We start from the raw sequence: 16,649 nt of genomic DNA, 5'->3' as shown, positions 1-16,649 counted from the left end.
CAAAAGGAACAAAGTGAAAAGGTTTCAAATGACAATTGGTCCATAGTTGCAAGGATACACAAGCGGTCTGATCAGGAAGGCTTTACAGATCGGCTATTAGCTGGCAGAGTAGTCTATAACAATACAGAATAATACACGGTACATTTATTACGCCTGCAAATAAACAGGAGAAATGAATCCGTAGCCCAAAGAGCTTGCAATGTACTGTAATGTGCGATTATGCATCTTTGTCTCTTTCACCTCTGCCCTCTTCTGTTACCGTACTTCAAATGACTGAGTAGAGAGCCGTATTACAGCCTTTAGTCCCGTGGCACGTGGAAATCAGATCTTGCCAAGGATTAGAGTTGCAACTTGCAAATGTTTTACTTTTTTTAGATTTTGTTGCTGAATCACTTTGGCCATTGGCCTGGCAACGGTAATGATGCTTCGTGGGTTACCCGTCACAGCCAGCTTTCACTACCCATCTTTCTCTTCACCTAAATATTGCAATATGGTGTCTTTTGTTCTTTTTCACTTTCTCTTGTCCACTTAAAGCTGCAGTTCAGTCTTTTTTTTTTTTTTTTAATTTATTTTTTTACTTCAATAGTTTCATGTGGGCAATCTCTAATTACCTAAAGAACTGTATAGCTGCCAGTCAATTCGTTCTCCATGTATTGATAGGCGAAATTTGGTGACATAATTAGAGCTGGCATATGTTTTTATTTGCTTCTGTCAGTCAGTGGAAGCTCATGAATATTCATGAGCACTCCTGCACTGACATGTGCTAGAGGGAGGGCAGGGCTGACAAAGGGGTGTGCCAGGGCTTGTGACAGGACATGAAGGGGCAGTGTCTTAGCAAATGGCTGTTAAAATAGAATACAAGAAAATTGGTCTTTCAAAGTTGTTTTTTTTAAATCAGAAAATGCTAAAATTATTTTTTCTTACTATAGAACTGATTTATTAAAAAAAAAACACACATGCAGGATATTGACTGAACTGCAGCTTTAATTTTTTGCCTTCACTCATTTGACATCTCTCCACTCCCCTCCTTTTATCAGGCCAGTAGTACAAGCTTCCTTTGCAGTGCTGGCAAAGCTTTTCCTGGCTTAGCAGGGCAGCTAATTAGTGTTGCACAAAGCTCCTTTTTCTGTTGAAATTATAGGCCACCTCCAAATCATTTTCAAAGCGCTCTAGGTTTATAATAAATATTTTGTGGCAAGGATGGGCGAAAGGTCAATTTTAGGCCCATTGTACAAGGGTTTGTCAGTCTTTGTATTTACCTGTCTCTTACTTTTACAGGGAATTCCTGGGAAACACAGAGCAGCAATAACACCACTGAAGGCAGACAACTCCGCTGTTCCATAGCATGAAGACTTTTTTTTCCCAGCTGAATTTGAACCCCCTTTGGCCACTGAACAAACCAGGCGCCCCAGAGTTACTATGGCAGTGCATTTCTCGCTCATATTTTTACATGGGACCTAACCCCTGGGTTAAAACCACAGGATGAGACCTGTTTTTTTGCATTTGTTTTACCTTCGAGATGTGACCCATGGACGGCAGAGATCGCGATGGAAATAACGTGTACTGAAAAACTGCTGCAACATTAGTAGAAATCTGCTTGGCCGTTGCTGCCACCAGCAGAGTACAAATACCGCACAGTGGTTTCACTGTGACAGGATTTGGAGAAGTTGGTCTGCCTGTTTTACAAGCTAAACAGGAAATTTCTGGCAAACAGTAAACACAAGCCTCCCCGTTCTAAAGCTAGGATATCTCAGACAGCTATTTTGGTGGTGGGATTTGGACCCATTTCAGATGTCATCCCTGACGTTATGCATGTCGCTGGGATGACCAAACACTGCAGGCTTATGATTGGCAGCTACTGTAGTAACCCCTCCCTTATTGGTCACGTAGCCAATAGGTGGGTGGTTAATTGAGATGACTTTGTCAAGTTGTTTCCTTACTAGGAAACATGTACTACAATATCTATAAATGACCAGCATTCATGTCAGCATGGAGTCTTTACGTTGCATATTCATTTATTAAGGCGGTCTAGTTATTAACATAAGTTTCTGGCTACCAAACATCTTCCAGCAACTATGCAGATAAGCAAGTGTGTATTGTACACCAAACATGGCAAGCAGGAAAATCATTCCATCATTTCTTAACACAACTTAAAAAGAAAAAAAGCCATTGTTGCCTCTTGTATACATGCCTATTGTTGCATGGGTCATCAGATCAACACATATGCGGCTTACAAAACCTTAGTATTCGCTATACATTTTAAGTGGTGCGTGTACGTGATGGAGAGGCCAGGTTATTCGTACTGCATGCGTACAGCTCTTATCTTGGTACAAGAATTCAGCCTTGATAAGCTGATCCTACATTGTATATTAGACTTGCGTTGACTTAGGGAGAATAGAAGTGCAATATGTTCATTCCCCCCCCCAATTTTTTTTTTGCTTAGTACATTTTACATTGAAAATGCACCCTTCACTTTTTTTTAGTGCGATAAGAATAATTGTGATTTTGCCACGCCACGGGTGTGTTAATACAGCCAGTTGTGAGGCAGACATGCTTCATGCTGTCCCTTCCTAGTCTGTCAGTTTCTAGAATAAAAGATATGAGAAGAATTTGGCACATTGTAGACATGCATGATCAAAGCAAACTTGCACACACAAAACAATCACGAAATGCCACTTTATTTCCGAAAGATAACACTGAGATCGTAAAGTTGCAGGAATTTGCATTTTTCTGGTGATTTTGGTGGGTTTTTGCAAATGCTGCACCACAAAGCAAGCTTTCATGAGTGAGATTTCGTTATAAAAAGTTGCTTGCGCTTTTTTTTTATTTTTTTGCTTTTTGTACAAATGTGTTCATGTGTGCAAACCAAACCAGGGCGGCTCAGCCCATCTGTGCCCGAGATTACCACAACTGAATGAGGGGAACGCACTCGCTGCTGGTCTACCTGTGTCTGATTCGTAATCGTTTTTGCGCTTTAGCAGGTAGCATGAGAGTTGCATAGACAAAAAACCCCCACAGAAAATCACTTAACGGAAACGTATTTGGTGCATGCCCCTTGCAATGTGCCCCAAAAGTCACTGTAATGGTTACATAAATGGGCAATAATAGATTCAAAACATTTTTGATGCACTCATCGTATAACAAAATAGTTCTAGATAACTTTATATAAGTACTGGTGCTCCCAGGCCATGGTCCGTCCTGCAGCTGGCCGTGACCTATAGACTCGGAGAAGGAAGAAGAGAGGGCACTTTGGGTATTTTATTCAGCCACGATACCGTGTAAACAGTCAGATCAGTCATGTCATTGCTGTATACAGGCATACCCCGGTGTAAGGACACTCACTTTAAGTACACGCGCGAGTAAGGACATATCGCCCAATAGGAAAACGGCAGCTCGCGCTTGCGCCTGTCATCACGTCCTGAACAGCAATACCGGCTCCCTACCTGTACCGAAGCTGTGCGCAAGCGGGGAGACTATAGAGCCTGTTACAAATGCCTTATTTACATCAGTTATGCACGTATATGATGATTGCAGTACAGTACATGCATCGATAAGTGGGAAAAAGGGAGTGCTTCACTTTAAGTACATTTTCGCTTTACATACATGCTCCGGTCCCATTGCGTATGTTAATGCGGGGTATGCCTATAAAGCCTTATCTTTCAAAAAAATCCGAAGTGCCCTCTCCTTTAGATAAATAGGCAGCAATCATCTCATCGTTTCCAATTGAATAAGTCGAATGATAGGAATCAAGTCTTGCGATTTCCATCTTTTCAGCGTTCATGCAGTTCATTGTGAGGACAGCATTGCCAAAGCCTCTGTTGGTTCAGTCTCTTTAGTGCTGGGATCAGTTACCAGACAGGATTAATATAGGATTCTATGGCCTAGATTTACTAACGGTCGATATTGCTGCGTTACAAAATGGCGCCCTAACAAATTGGAATCGCAGCGATATTTTGTTTGTAATTCCGCAGTATTAACGAAGAAGTCCGTGTTCATAAGTGGGCTGCTGCATTCAGTCTCTATTGCATATACCAAAAAGCGTCAGCTCTGCGTTATATAATGCTGCCAATACAAATAATCGTTAACTCTTAGAAATCTGCGTTAAGCAACGCTAGCGATACGATAGTGTGGGATGGGACAGATGACACTTTTCTACCATACTGTTACGCAATAGACTTTTAACACATGACGGCAGAAAATTATTTAATGCCCGAGGCTACTGATGCATTGCAAAATAATATCTTTAATAAGCACCAAAGGGGTTAACAAACACCCTACAAATAAAACACACACAAAAAAGCATTATATCCATATGTGCAAATTGTAAGACTTTAGTAGCCCAAGTAGCAAACTAGTCATAGAATAATCCCATAACTAACTGGCCACTTGGGTTACTAAATGGTTAAAATATTAATAGGGTCAGTATTATTTATGTATTTTTAACATGCATTCTAGGTTGGCTAGTCTAATCTCGCCTAGATCCATTAGAGTATATATATATAAGCAAAATCGGCCTAATGCCAGCCTTGGGTAGGTGATACAAATTGGTGGCATCCCGGTATCAGCGTTTAGCGAGTAGCATGTGAATAGGTAATTATCTGTTAATTCTTCATTCGCTTACATTTGCTTGCTCATTTTGTGATACCGTCGTTAAATTTGCCACTCTTGCATACATAATTAAGCCATGTGTGCTTATTAGCGATCCTACCGTTCATTCATTTTATTGCACTAGTGTGGACTAAATTTATCACTGCATTGAAGTCTTTCAGAAATATGGTGGTTAGCTACATGAACCTACACCGATTTATCATTCGAAGTTAAATAAATCTAGGCCTATTGGATCAAAGTATAGGGTTGTAGGCCTAGACGCAGGAACTTCCTTCTCCTTACACTTTAAAACAGTAGGTGACCCCTTACATACGCTTCTTCTCCTTGCTCAATTTTAGGTTTCACATTGACACATCCTTCTGCAATTATAGACCTGTGTACGTTTGACCGGTAAGCGGGGTAGCTGCCCTGCACAGATAGGGTTAAAGAGCTCTGGCTAAACAGATCTTTAACCCTAACTGCTCCGGACGGCTACCCCGCTTACCGGTCAAACCTACAAAGGTTTATAATTGCCCCAGAGAAATAATAACATAGGATTCCTCAGGGATCTAATCCTTCCTCCAGGAAGGAAGAATTATGGTCAGGTGGGTCCTATTGGTAACCCTACACCTGATGTGTTGCTTGCTGGGAGTTGTTGTTTCTAGTGTGAACCTAAAAAGGGTGTGTAGGATTCTGGATCCTAAGTACCTTCCCCAATCACTTTTCCCTGGTTACTGATAGTGTGTGTGTTTTCCCACCAGGTGCTGTGTAATTGTTTTCTTATCTTAAAGCAGGAAAAGACCTTGCACTACACCTGAGTAGCCGGTATCTCTGCAGCCAGGGGAACTTGTCTGCCTAACGAAATGGCGGCTTAAATTTCCCGCGTCACGTGGGCCAATAGGAAGCCGTGACCTGGACATTTAAACTCCACAGAGATACCGTCAGCACCTACGGAGGTAGGTATCTCTGGAAGTAGGGGGTCCCCAGAGCTGAAATTAGCACGGTTCAGCTCAGGAGACCCCCTGCTTCAATCCTACAACGGAAAAAAAGAAATGTAGTGCAAAGAGTTTTGCTGCTTTAACGTTATCTGATGGCTGTTCTATCCTTTTTTTTTTTTTTTGTACTTTTGGCTTATGATGGAACAGTTACTGTACACAAAGTAAGACAAATATGCATTAACAATTTGCCAGTGAATGCAAGAAATTGCAAACGGTTTTATGACAAGATTAAATAAACATTGTAAAAAAAAAAAAAAAAAAAAACTTAAGGCACGTGGAAATGTATAAATGTATATAAATATATACCTATACTTGCTTTCTATACATTTTTTTAAAGTGTGTGTACCTCCTAGATAGAACACGTCACCACTATAATTTCAGTTTGGTCCTAGAGGGGGTCTGTTCCATTAGACATCCCTCAAAAAAGTATTTTACATCAGCAAAACACTTGCAGGTTCTTTTAGTGGCACAACATGGAAGTGCCTATAGACTTAGAAGATCTCTTCTCTATATCAATGCCAAGGCTATGAGATTATTAATAACTAGACCAGAGTACAGAACACCATTTCCAGACATCATATACAGGGAGATTAAAGTGCAATCTTTCATATTCCAGGGAAGGGAAACAAACATTTTAGTGCAGCCCTTAATCAAATCTTTTTAGGGTTTCCGCTGTGATTTCCCCCCCCTTCCTTTCCTTTTCAGTCTATGTTGCAGCACTCCAGAGTTTGACATTTTATTCTATAGGGTCGGGTGAGATGATAAATGAATACTACAGTTTTGCTAAAAGAAAATGTTGTTATCTAATGAATAAATCAATGTTCTATGATCTCGGAAGCAGCAATCCAAGCGGTCAAAGTGGAAAGTAAAAGGTCCTTGAACAATAGGGGTACATGGGGTGCAACCCAAGTGTCGGGGGCCATTACGTGTTATCGCACCCATATCGCCACTTGGACTCATCATGCTGCATTACCTCGTCTTGTAAGCCGAGAATTGAAGTGCAGCGCAGTGAAGCCATCTATAGCCACTTGCTCGCCCTCAATCCGTGGCAATTCAGTCTGCTTACGTCCTCTGCGATCCGCACTATCGCTCCCAAATCGATGATATCTGCAGTTGACTTTGACAGTTATTGTTTATTCTGCCGCGATAGTGGTTTGATGGCTCCTGGCCTGTGTCTCACCACCAGAGCTCATGGTAGAATGCAAAAGCGCACAGATTTTGAGGTTTGATCACAACAGATTTGATCTATGTATTGGGGGAGGTCTTCATCCAGCAGTGAATTGACAAGGGCTGAAGATAAGATATATATATATATATATATATTTTAAGTTATGGTGGGGGAAAAAAGCGACAGAAAACCTCCACCGTTAGCATATAGCCAATAAAGAATATCACCTGTGAGCACATTCACATGTCTTAGACAGGTCTGCAACCCTGTCTTTCAACCATTATCACCTCGCATACAGTGCTCCCACTGCAGCAAGGGATTCTGGGAAATGACATGCAAATGAGCACACCATGTGTCACCTTTTGCCTGGAATATCCATTCACATGGAGCCCATTTAAGCTGATGTATCACCGTTCACACAGCTTTTAAACACAGCATGGGACTAGCAAAGCAAGTACAGACCACTCACAGACATGTTTCAACCTTGATGGGTATCATCAGTGTGAGGTTGGTTTAAACTTGCTTTGAAATATGATACCCATCAAGGTTGAAACATATCTGAGTGGTTTAAACTTGCTTTGCTAGTCCCAAACTGTGTTTAAAAGCTGTGTGAACATCAGCTTAAATGGGCTCCATGTGAATGGATATTCCAGGCAAAAGGTGACATTGTGTGCTCATTTGCATGTCATTTCCCAGAATCCCTTGCTGCAGTGGGAGCACTGTATGCGAGGTGATAATGGTTGAAAGGCAGGGTTGCAGACGTGAATGTGCTCACAAGTGATATTCTTTATTGTCTATATATATATATATATATATATATATATATATATATATATATATATATATATAACAGTGGTCGACAAATCACCAAAAAATCTCGCCAAACAAAAAAATCTACTCGCCACCTAGTACCACACGTGTGCTGCTTGGGCCAATAGGAGCTCGCCACGATGTTAAATCCACTCGCCCGGGGCGTGCAAATGTATAGGTTTGTCGAACACTGTAAATATATATAATATATATATAATGTAGGCAACACATTTTCTCAGGCGGTTTTCCATTGTCGTATTCTCCTTGTGTATGTGCAAAGATTGCAGTGTTTGGCACGTATCTAGGCAAGAGTAATTGCGATAAATGAGGAACGCCACTGGAATTGCAGCATATTAGTGCATGAGATGTCTAAAAACAAACAAAAAAATCAATGTAACTTGCAGCTTCACTAACAAAGAAGTATGTGGCACGTGCTGATTTTATCACCATCAGTCGAGTACAATGCCAGCCTCATCCAGTCAAAGAAATATAAGCAATTGGCATACTTGAAATTGTGCGGGTGCTTAACAGTGTTTTTTTACAGCTTTAAAATAGTACATGGACCCCTATGCTAAAGTGACAGTAGTACTATTCTGTAGAACGCTTGCAGAGCTCTGTATACACTTTAGAAAACTACTAGTACTAGATTTTGTGCCGATATTCTATGCAGTATTACTGTGTTCATACAGTGTCATTAAATCTTAGTCTGTGCATAAAATAATATTTCATAGAATGAGCTCCTAATATTTAAATATTGCACTGTCCAGCTGGGTACTGCGTAATACAAAATGTTACCAAAAGCAGTATTTAGTGCTTTCACGTTTTGGTGCCTCTATTCTTACCACAACCGTAGCAAGCATGTACGGTGCAGTATAGTTTGTCAGAGGTACATAGAAATTCACCAAACACTCCAGAAAATATTGTTCTTGTTAATTTGGCTTTTTTTTGGTGCGCATTCATTCTACTAAATACTTACATTCCGTGTGTTGCTGCTGTTATAGAAAGTATAAAACGTGCAGGGTTAAATAATCCATCGTTTCTCCTTTTTTGTCAGATTTTAGAAGAAGCATGAACATGCTCTGTTATTTATACTGAGTTAGGACAGAGATGCAAATGACAAATTTACAGACAACTCAACTGTTTATCTACCCATGTGTAATTTAAATAAAAGGATTGACTTCAGCCCATTTCTGTTTTTAGTTTCTTCTGTGAGTGTAATGATTACTTATGTTATTTTAGGTCAAGCGTATGCCTGGGTGCAAGAGCTGTAAGGTTCAAACAGAATAAAGCAAGCTGCAGTTGTTTTGCAATGCATTTTATTGGGTTTCTGGCACTACATCCTCATTTTATTCTGCATCAGAGATTGAACATGCAATCATTATAATAATCTCTATAATTTAATGTAATCAGACATGGAGTAATGCGCTCAAAAAGTAAAGGTACTTGCGAGTGCTGGAACTCCAATGGTGAAATCCCGTAGAAATGAAGTGACGAGTGTAGCACTCCAAGATAGTGGTTCATATTTATCCAGGATGAATACATATTAACCAATTGACCACTATTTTGGAGTGTTACTCTTTTTTTCCCGCTTCATTTCTATGGGAATACAAACTTATTGTAACCTCTTTTCACTTAGGCCCTTATTGACTATGCGGTGAAGTTGCTTCCCATTGCTGGAGAAGAGATCTGCTCCATTCAAGTGACTGGGAGTACAATCTTGTCCAGCAATGGGAAGAGGCTTTGAAGCTGATAGCATAAGGGACTTCACTGCAAACAGTTCTTTGTAATTGAGCGTTACCCTGCTTCTCACCATATTCATTAAGGACCATTGGCTTTCAAAATATTTATTTTTATAGATAACAAAGTCATTGCTCAAGATGGACTTTTTAAATGTATGTATTACCACATCTGTTTGTACAGGCCAACCTCCCTTTTATTTGCTGTGTATGTATGTGTGTGTGTGTGTGTGTATGTGTGTGTGTGTGTGTGTATATATATATATATATATATATATATATATATATATATATATATATATATATGTATATATATGTATATATATGTATATTGTGTAATACGAGCTTGAGACAAAAGGTGGCACGGTGTGCTCATTTGCATGTCATTTCCCAGAATCCCTTGCAGTGGAAACGCTGTGTGCTGGGCGATAATGGGGAGAGACAGGGTTGCAGACCTGTCTAAGACATGCAAACGAACATACAGTATTATTTACAGTTTATATGTATATATGTATATATATATATATATATATATATATATATATATATATATATATATATATAGCTGTATCTCAAACCTATTTTTACTTTTCACCATTAGTAAAATTGCAACACAATTAGTAAATACACAAATGAACACAACGCTCTCCATCAGTAGCCAAATAATACCTGGTGCAAAGGTGGAGAGACAGTCATATGAAGCACTAGAGTTAGTGACCACAAGGGGTCACTAAAGCCCCTAATAGCTGCACTCACGGTATGCCAATAAATATATCAGATATAAAGCAGCAGTAGAGTGACTGAAACCAATACCCTCTAATGGGGTTAGACCACCATTAGGTCTCACGAGACCACTATAACAGAATAAAAAATAATACACCTTTATTAACTGTAAAATACGACGATAAACGTGATAAAATATATACAGTGTTGGTTAAAATCCCCAGCGACAGGACGGAGGTAAATAGGTATGTTTATGCACACCATACACGCAGTATGGTGTCGTGGGTACAGTGACCCACAGGATTGATAGGGGAGTCAAAGGTAGGCAAACCCTATAGTGGGTTAAATGTATGCGCACACATAGGACTGAATACTTCAAAATGTGTTATGTGTATATATATATATATATATATATATATGCGTATATATATATATATGCAAATATAGCTGTATGCTCATCTGCATGTCTTAGGCAGGTCTGCAACCCCGCCTTTCCCCATTATCACCCAGCATACAGCACTTCCACTGCAGCAAGGGATTCTGGGAAATGACATGCAAATGAGCACACAGTGTCACTTTTTGCCTCAATAACCATTTTTAACATGGTTCCCTATAGGCTTAAGCTTGCTGCATGGTCACAGCTTTGAGCACAGCCAGGGTTAAGGTGCATACCTGGCTGTGCTCAAAGCTGTGACCATGCAGCAAGCTTAAGCCTATAGGGAACCATGTTAAAAATGGTTATTGAGGCAAAAAGTGACACTGTGTGCTCATTTGCATGTCATTTCCCAGAATCCCTTGCTGCAGTGGAAGTGCTGTATGCTGGGTGATAATGGGGAAAGGCGGGGTTGCAGACCTGCCTAAGACATGCAGATGAGCATACAGCTATATTTGCATATTTGCTTTCCTGTGGAGGGTTTTTGTCACTTTTTTTACTCACCATAACTTAACTCAGTATTATGTTATATATATATATATATATATATATATATATATATAAAATAAAAAGATCACTTGTGAGCACATTCACATGTCTTAGACAGGACTGCAACCATGCCTTTCAACCATTATCACCTAGCACAGCAGTGCTTCCACTACAGCAAGGGATTCTGGTAAATGACATGCAAATGAGCACGTCTTGTCACCTTTTGCCTGAAATCCATTTTTACATGGAACCATTATAAGTTAATGCTCGCTTTGAACACAGCTTTTATGCACAGCATGGGAATCTGATGCAAACCCAGAGAAACCATTCGCAGTCATGTTTCAACCTTAATGGGTCTCATCAGTGTGAGGTTGATTTGTACTGCTGGCTTTGCAATTTTCAAGGCGGTAGGATGGAGGTTTCTTGTTGCCTTTTTCACCTACCATAACGTGTATGTGTGTGAAAAAATATATATATATATATATAACAGAAAAAGAAAAAATAGGGTCAAAAAGGTGCACTCAAACACTGTATAATGAAAAATAGAATAAAAATGGACTTTATTAGCAAAGAGTATAAAAAACACATGAAACAGACCCACACAGATCATATAACATGTCGCTGTGTGACACAACGTTAGAACACCAAAGAGGTTACAATAGATCTGGTAAGAACCAAAACAAAAAACAAAGAAAAAATTGGTTATTGCAAATATACCATAACAGAACCAGGGGAAAGTAGATTCCCCCAGTAGTGTGACTCTGATCGGCCGATCTAAAGCAAGAGATAATAATCACTATGAATGGTAAATAAATCCAGACCACAGAAAAAAATATATAATAAATATACATTAACCTCTTGGTGATGGTGAAAAGTAGTTAGATACACAGCTAGAAGTAAATAAAAATTAGACCCTATAATGCGCTGCAAATCAACTCTGTAAAACTGATGCCAAGGCTAAGCTGCACACATGGAATAAGCAGCAGGAGAGAGAAGTCCAAATAGTGCACTCGTAGCACTCATAATAAATCCCCAGAATTGCAGAGCTCAAAGGTAATGAGCAAAGGTTCTGTTAAAGTAGCCCAGGGACATGGAGCACTACAGATAGGTAGTGTTCAAGGCAATGAGGAAGTCCTGTGATACAGACCAGCGTCTCACGTTAAGGCATCAGCGACATCACAAAGGAGGATCTAAAGCAGTCTGGTGTTGCACACGGGTCAGAGGAGGGTGGGGGTGCTGTCACAGCTCTACTCCGACGGCCGTTTCGCCAAAAAGGCTTCTTCCGGGAGAAGCCTTTTTGGACTTCCCTCTCCTGCTGCTTTTTCCATGTGTGCAGCTTAGCCTTGGCATCAGTTTTACAGAGTTGATTTGCAGCGCATTATAGGGTCTAATTTTTATTTACTTCTAGCTGTGTGTCTAACTACCTTTCACCATCACTAAGAGGTTAATGTATATTTATTATATATTTTTTCTGTGGTCTGGATTTATTTACCATTCATACTGATTATTATCTCTTGCTTTAGATCGGCCGATCTGAGTCACACTACTGGGGGAATCTACTTTCCCCTGGTTCTGTTATGGTATATTTGCAATAACCAATTTTTTCTTTGTTTTTTGTTTTGGTTCTTACCAGACCTATTGTACCTCTTTGGTGTTCTAACATTGTGTCACACAGCGACTTGTTATATGATCTGTGTGGGTCTGTTTCATGTGTTTTTTATACTCTTTGCTAATAAAGTCCATTTTTTTCTATTTTTCATTATACAGTGTTTGAGTGCACCTTTTTGACCCTATTTTTTTCTTTTTCTGTGTTGCATATTCCCTATGGGTCGGTAGCACCACCAGAGGGTTACTTTCTACCCTGACCTTTGGTTAACTGATTACTTAGTCAACTAGGGGTGATTTGACTGCGGCATCTTTTGTGTGTCATATATATATATATATATATATATATATATATATATATATATATATATATATATATATATATATACATAAAGCAGAAAATAGCCGTGTTAGTCCAGTTGCGATAGTGCAGCATAAATGAGTTCTTCAGTATTAGGTGATACCTTTTTTATTGGACTAACAATTTATGTCATAGGACAAGCTTTCGAGAGTTCTCCTCTCTTCTTCAGGTCAGCAAAATACTGATATACAAAGGATTCTATGGCTAAAACAGTGTAGGGAAACAAAACAAAACAAAAAACAGATATGTACTGTAGATAAGGTAGGGTGTTAAAAGTGTTTGAAGCCAGGGGACGGTGACAAGGGAAGGTGGGAGTGGGAGGGATTGCGGGGGGGGGGGGGGGGGGTTCGAGAAAGTGTTGATAAGAATGGAGGCAAGCAGGATAATTACAAACAATTTTGATAGGGTGTGAGAAAACCCATGTCCGCATTAAGTCCTTTGGTTTTGGTGTCAAAGAGTCTTATCATTCTGAGTTCAAATGTTTTCCGTTCTTGGGTGCGTTTAAACATTCCATTGAGGATTTTGATTTTTAAATCATTTATGGAATGATCTGGTTGTGAGAAGTGATGTCCCACAGGTGAGCAGTATCTTCCTTCTTCGTGATGGAGTATAGTGTCTGTGCATATTCATTCTTCCTTGTAGTTTTTGGCTGGTTTCCCCAATGTAGCAACCTTGGTCACATTTGTTGCACTGAATCGTATACACTATCTTCCTGGATGTGCAGCTGTATGATCCGTGCAACAACAAACGGTGCAAACTCTGCAAACATATATGCCAAGATCCCACAGCCAGTCACAACCATAGAACATTCAATGTTAAAGGATCATTATCATATATTTCTTGTCTTGAGAACTTGTAATAATGGTTTCTGTTACTGTGCTATCAATGAGGGCTATAAATTTGTTCTTTTTTTTCTGTATAAATTATCTTCTATCACGCTTACATCCTAATTTTTAATTTGCTCCAACTTTAACTGATATTGGGGTTAAAAGGAGCGGTATCAAAAGGGTGACAGATAAAGGGTTAATAAAGCGCAACAAATATTGTGATAAAGTCAAGCTGCTGCCTGAACACGTGCAGTTTCCCCAAACCGCAATTACATAAACCTGAACCAAAAAGTGCTCGTTATTATCTGTGAATACTAACTAGGCAATTCTGTCAGGAGAAGCTATGCACTTGCAGCTTATTACTTTGCAATTAGCATAAGAAGCAACCCTATTGGTCAGGGGTTCTATTACACAGCTGTTTCCACTGTTGTCTAGTTTAGTATAAAGGAACATTTCAATCACTAGCAAGTATGACCCCAGACGAAGTCTTTGGACGAAACATGTTGGGCTTTATGACTCCCTGAGGCCACCGCATTATCCCTATACTATCCGGATTGGCTGGGGAGGCTGTGACGTGTTGAAACGGACGGAGGACTCCGAGCGTGGGTGAGAGGCGCCGACGGAGGAGACCGGAGTCTGCATGTGTCTCTACATGCCCAGGAGCTGATTTGGGAGCCGTCATTTCGGGAGAAGGGTTGAAGTGTGCCCGAAGTCACTTCTTGCTTATACACCAGCGGGGAGAGTGTGAGTTTGTTTCCTCCCCCCCCCCCCCCGTGTTGTTTGTCATCATGAGTAAATGTTAATACACTATACCCTCTGCATTTGTGTTCTTTTCTTCATATGAGATTTACCAGGAGTCCACGCCCCTGAGGAGTTCCTCACATGGAGTGACAGTATTATGTGTTTTCAGTGCTATATATCACTGGGTTTATTTGCACATTGCACTGTTTATATTTGGTATCAAAAGGGTAAATGCCACATAGAAGATTTGTATGAAAATAATGTGATTTGTTGATTTAGCCCCCAAAAAATGTAAGTACCATTAATTTAGACATTGGATTAGTAAAATAAACGTATATCAAATTATGGGCTAAGTCAAATGGAAAAAGTACTTTTTTTGTGAAACTTAATTGGCGAAACTTATTTAAAATTACAATCTTATGGGTTTATTTACGGAAGTCTCCGGCTGCAAAACCATTGGAAAAACAGCATGCTACTACTTAGAGAAAATTACTAAATTGGTACTTCGATAAATTTGGTACAATTTTGCCTCTCACTTTTTTAATGACTGCAAATCTCCGCTTCTGACGGCTCCTACCACAAATGTATTGAGCACCATTAACGACAGGGTTAAAATTATTAGCCTTCCCTCCATTTTGTCTGTTCTCCATTTTGTAAATTTATAAGATACAGCAATTTTAAAAAAAAGCAGAAGCTTGCACTTTCTTTATCTTAACTATTTCCAGGCGTGATCCCGAGTGGTTTTCCCAAGAAGCAAAGGGCCTTGAATTGTAACAGAAATGTAGCTCTGCTTCATTGTTCTCAAGACAAAAAATTATTTTTCATTGCTTCTGTATATTCCTGTTAAAACCAGCTCTGTAAACTACGTTTGTTTGCCAAGATAGGAGTAACGCCTCCAAAGGACAGTGTAACGCCTCCAATCTAACAGTGTACATCTCTAAAAGGGATCATGCCTTTGTAGTTTATAAAAAATGCTGTTTAGCCCGCAATAAACTTGAGAGAACATTTTTCCTGTGTCTTTCTTGGCCGCTCCCAGACGTCTGCAGTTCATGATAGCGGGAACAAATCAATAGCAGTGCCGGTGAAAAAGCTCCCCGGGTTGAGTAAAAGGGTCTACCGTTCAGGGGGTGACGAGGGTCACCGCCCGCAGAGATACTGGAACCTTTCAATCAATGTTAACACAAAGAAGCAAAAAGGGCAGAGCTTAGTTTGGTAAATGTTTATTAGGCAACGGAAGCTCAGGGGGGTGAGTGATATGGAGGAACACAAAACATGTAGGCTGTGCTGTGAATAGAGGATCATTCACATTTATAGTATGTTTTTACTCTCACATAACAAAGTATACGCTTGGAAATCACAACGGTCTTAAGCAATCCCAAAACACAAACTCGTTCTTTAACTTTTTTGTCTTCCTGCATCTAATTCACCCTCACAAGAGCATACTTCTGCCTCTGCAGTTGTCCGTCCATTATACATTGATGGGCAATTTGCATATGTCCTTTTATAATCCCACTTTTAATGTTAAAATTAATTTTTCTTGTTTCATCTGTGCTTACGATCTCTCTTAGACCTGGGACTATGTACAATGTACTGCAACGTGCTGTGGGCCATCCAAGAATTGAATAGGACAGTTTTAATCTGCACCTGTGTTGACGCCTTAACACTGTGTTTTCCCAACCTCTCCTGGTGACCCACGGCCGCACCAGGATCCTGAGACAATCCCCTAAAATTCTATTAATATGCAAAAAAAAAAAAAAAAATTAAATTGGTCATCCCCAAAACCTGGCGTGGCCGTGGGTCCCAAGGAGAGTTTTGGAAAACACTTCCTTAACGCTTAAGCAAGGTATTGCTAGCCTCTCTGACAGAGAATGGGTTCATTTGAGTGATGCCTCCTTTTTGTGGTAGGAGTTGCCTATGAATTATGATTCTAGTCATTTTCTTTATCAGCTGTTAACATATCCCACATCATACTGCAAGAGATCAGCTACAATAATGCCCAGCGAAGGATTTGAAGGCCAGAGGGTCCCAGGCTGTGCACCATGCACTACAGTGGCCAAAATTGACAAATGTAAAGCATAGAAAAACATGGGCCCGGAATTAGCAGCTAAGCCATGAGGTGTGAAGGACACAAGCTACAGAGGGAAGAATCATGTCTGCAAATCACTGGTTTC

The 16,649-nt window shown here is 39.9% G+C and overlaps 2 protein-coding genes across 5 annotated transcripts in view; one reads left to right on the top strand and one right to left on the bottom strand.

The window, feature by feature from the left end:
- Window positions 1–5,866, top strand: part of ABHD12 (abhydrolase domain containing 12, lysophospholipase) — a 128,895-nt gene extending 123,029 nt beyond the window's left edge. For 3 of the 4 annotated variants that reach the window (XM_075596313.1, XM_075596310.1, XM_075596312.1), the window contains exon 13: window positions 1,279–5,866. In XM_075596313.1, the coding sequence (XP_075452428.1) occupies window positions 1,279–1,309 (31 nt within the window). In that variant the 3' untranslated portion in view covers window positions 1,310–5,866. The remainder of the gene's footprint in view (window positions 1–1,278) is intronic. The other variant, XR_012800946.1, reaches the window with a different exon arrangement.
- A 9,816-nt stretch (window positions 5,867–15,682) lies between these two features.
- PYGB (glycogen phosphorylase B) overlaps window positions 15,683–16,649 on the bottom strand; it is an 82,834-nt gene continuing 81,867 nt past the window's right edge. Inside the window, exon 20 of the mRNA XM_075596309.1 lies at window positions 15,683–16,649. This exon is cut by the window's right edge and continues 2,311 nt beyond it. The gene's annotated coding sequence lies outside the window, so the exon portion shown is untranslated.

The sequence above is a fragment of the Ascaphus truei genome, chromosome 4 (genome assembly GCF_040206685.1).
Source record: "Ascaphus truei isolate aAscTru1 chromosome 4, aAscTru1.hap1, whole genome shotgun sequence".
In the NCBI taxonomy this organism is placed as follows: domain Eukaryota; kingdom Metazoa; phylum Chordata; class Amphibia; order Anura; family Ascaphidae; genus Ascaphus; species Ascaphus truei.
This window is presented reverse-complemented; position numbering and strand designations above follow the sequence as displayed.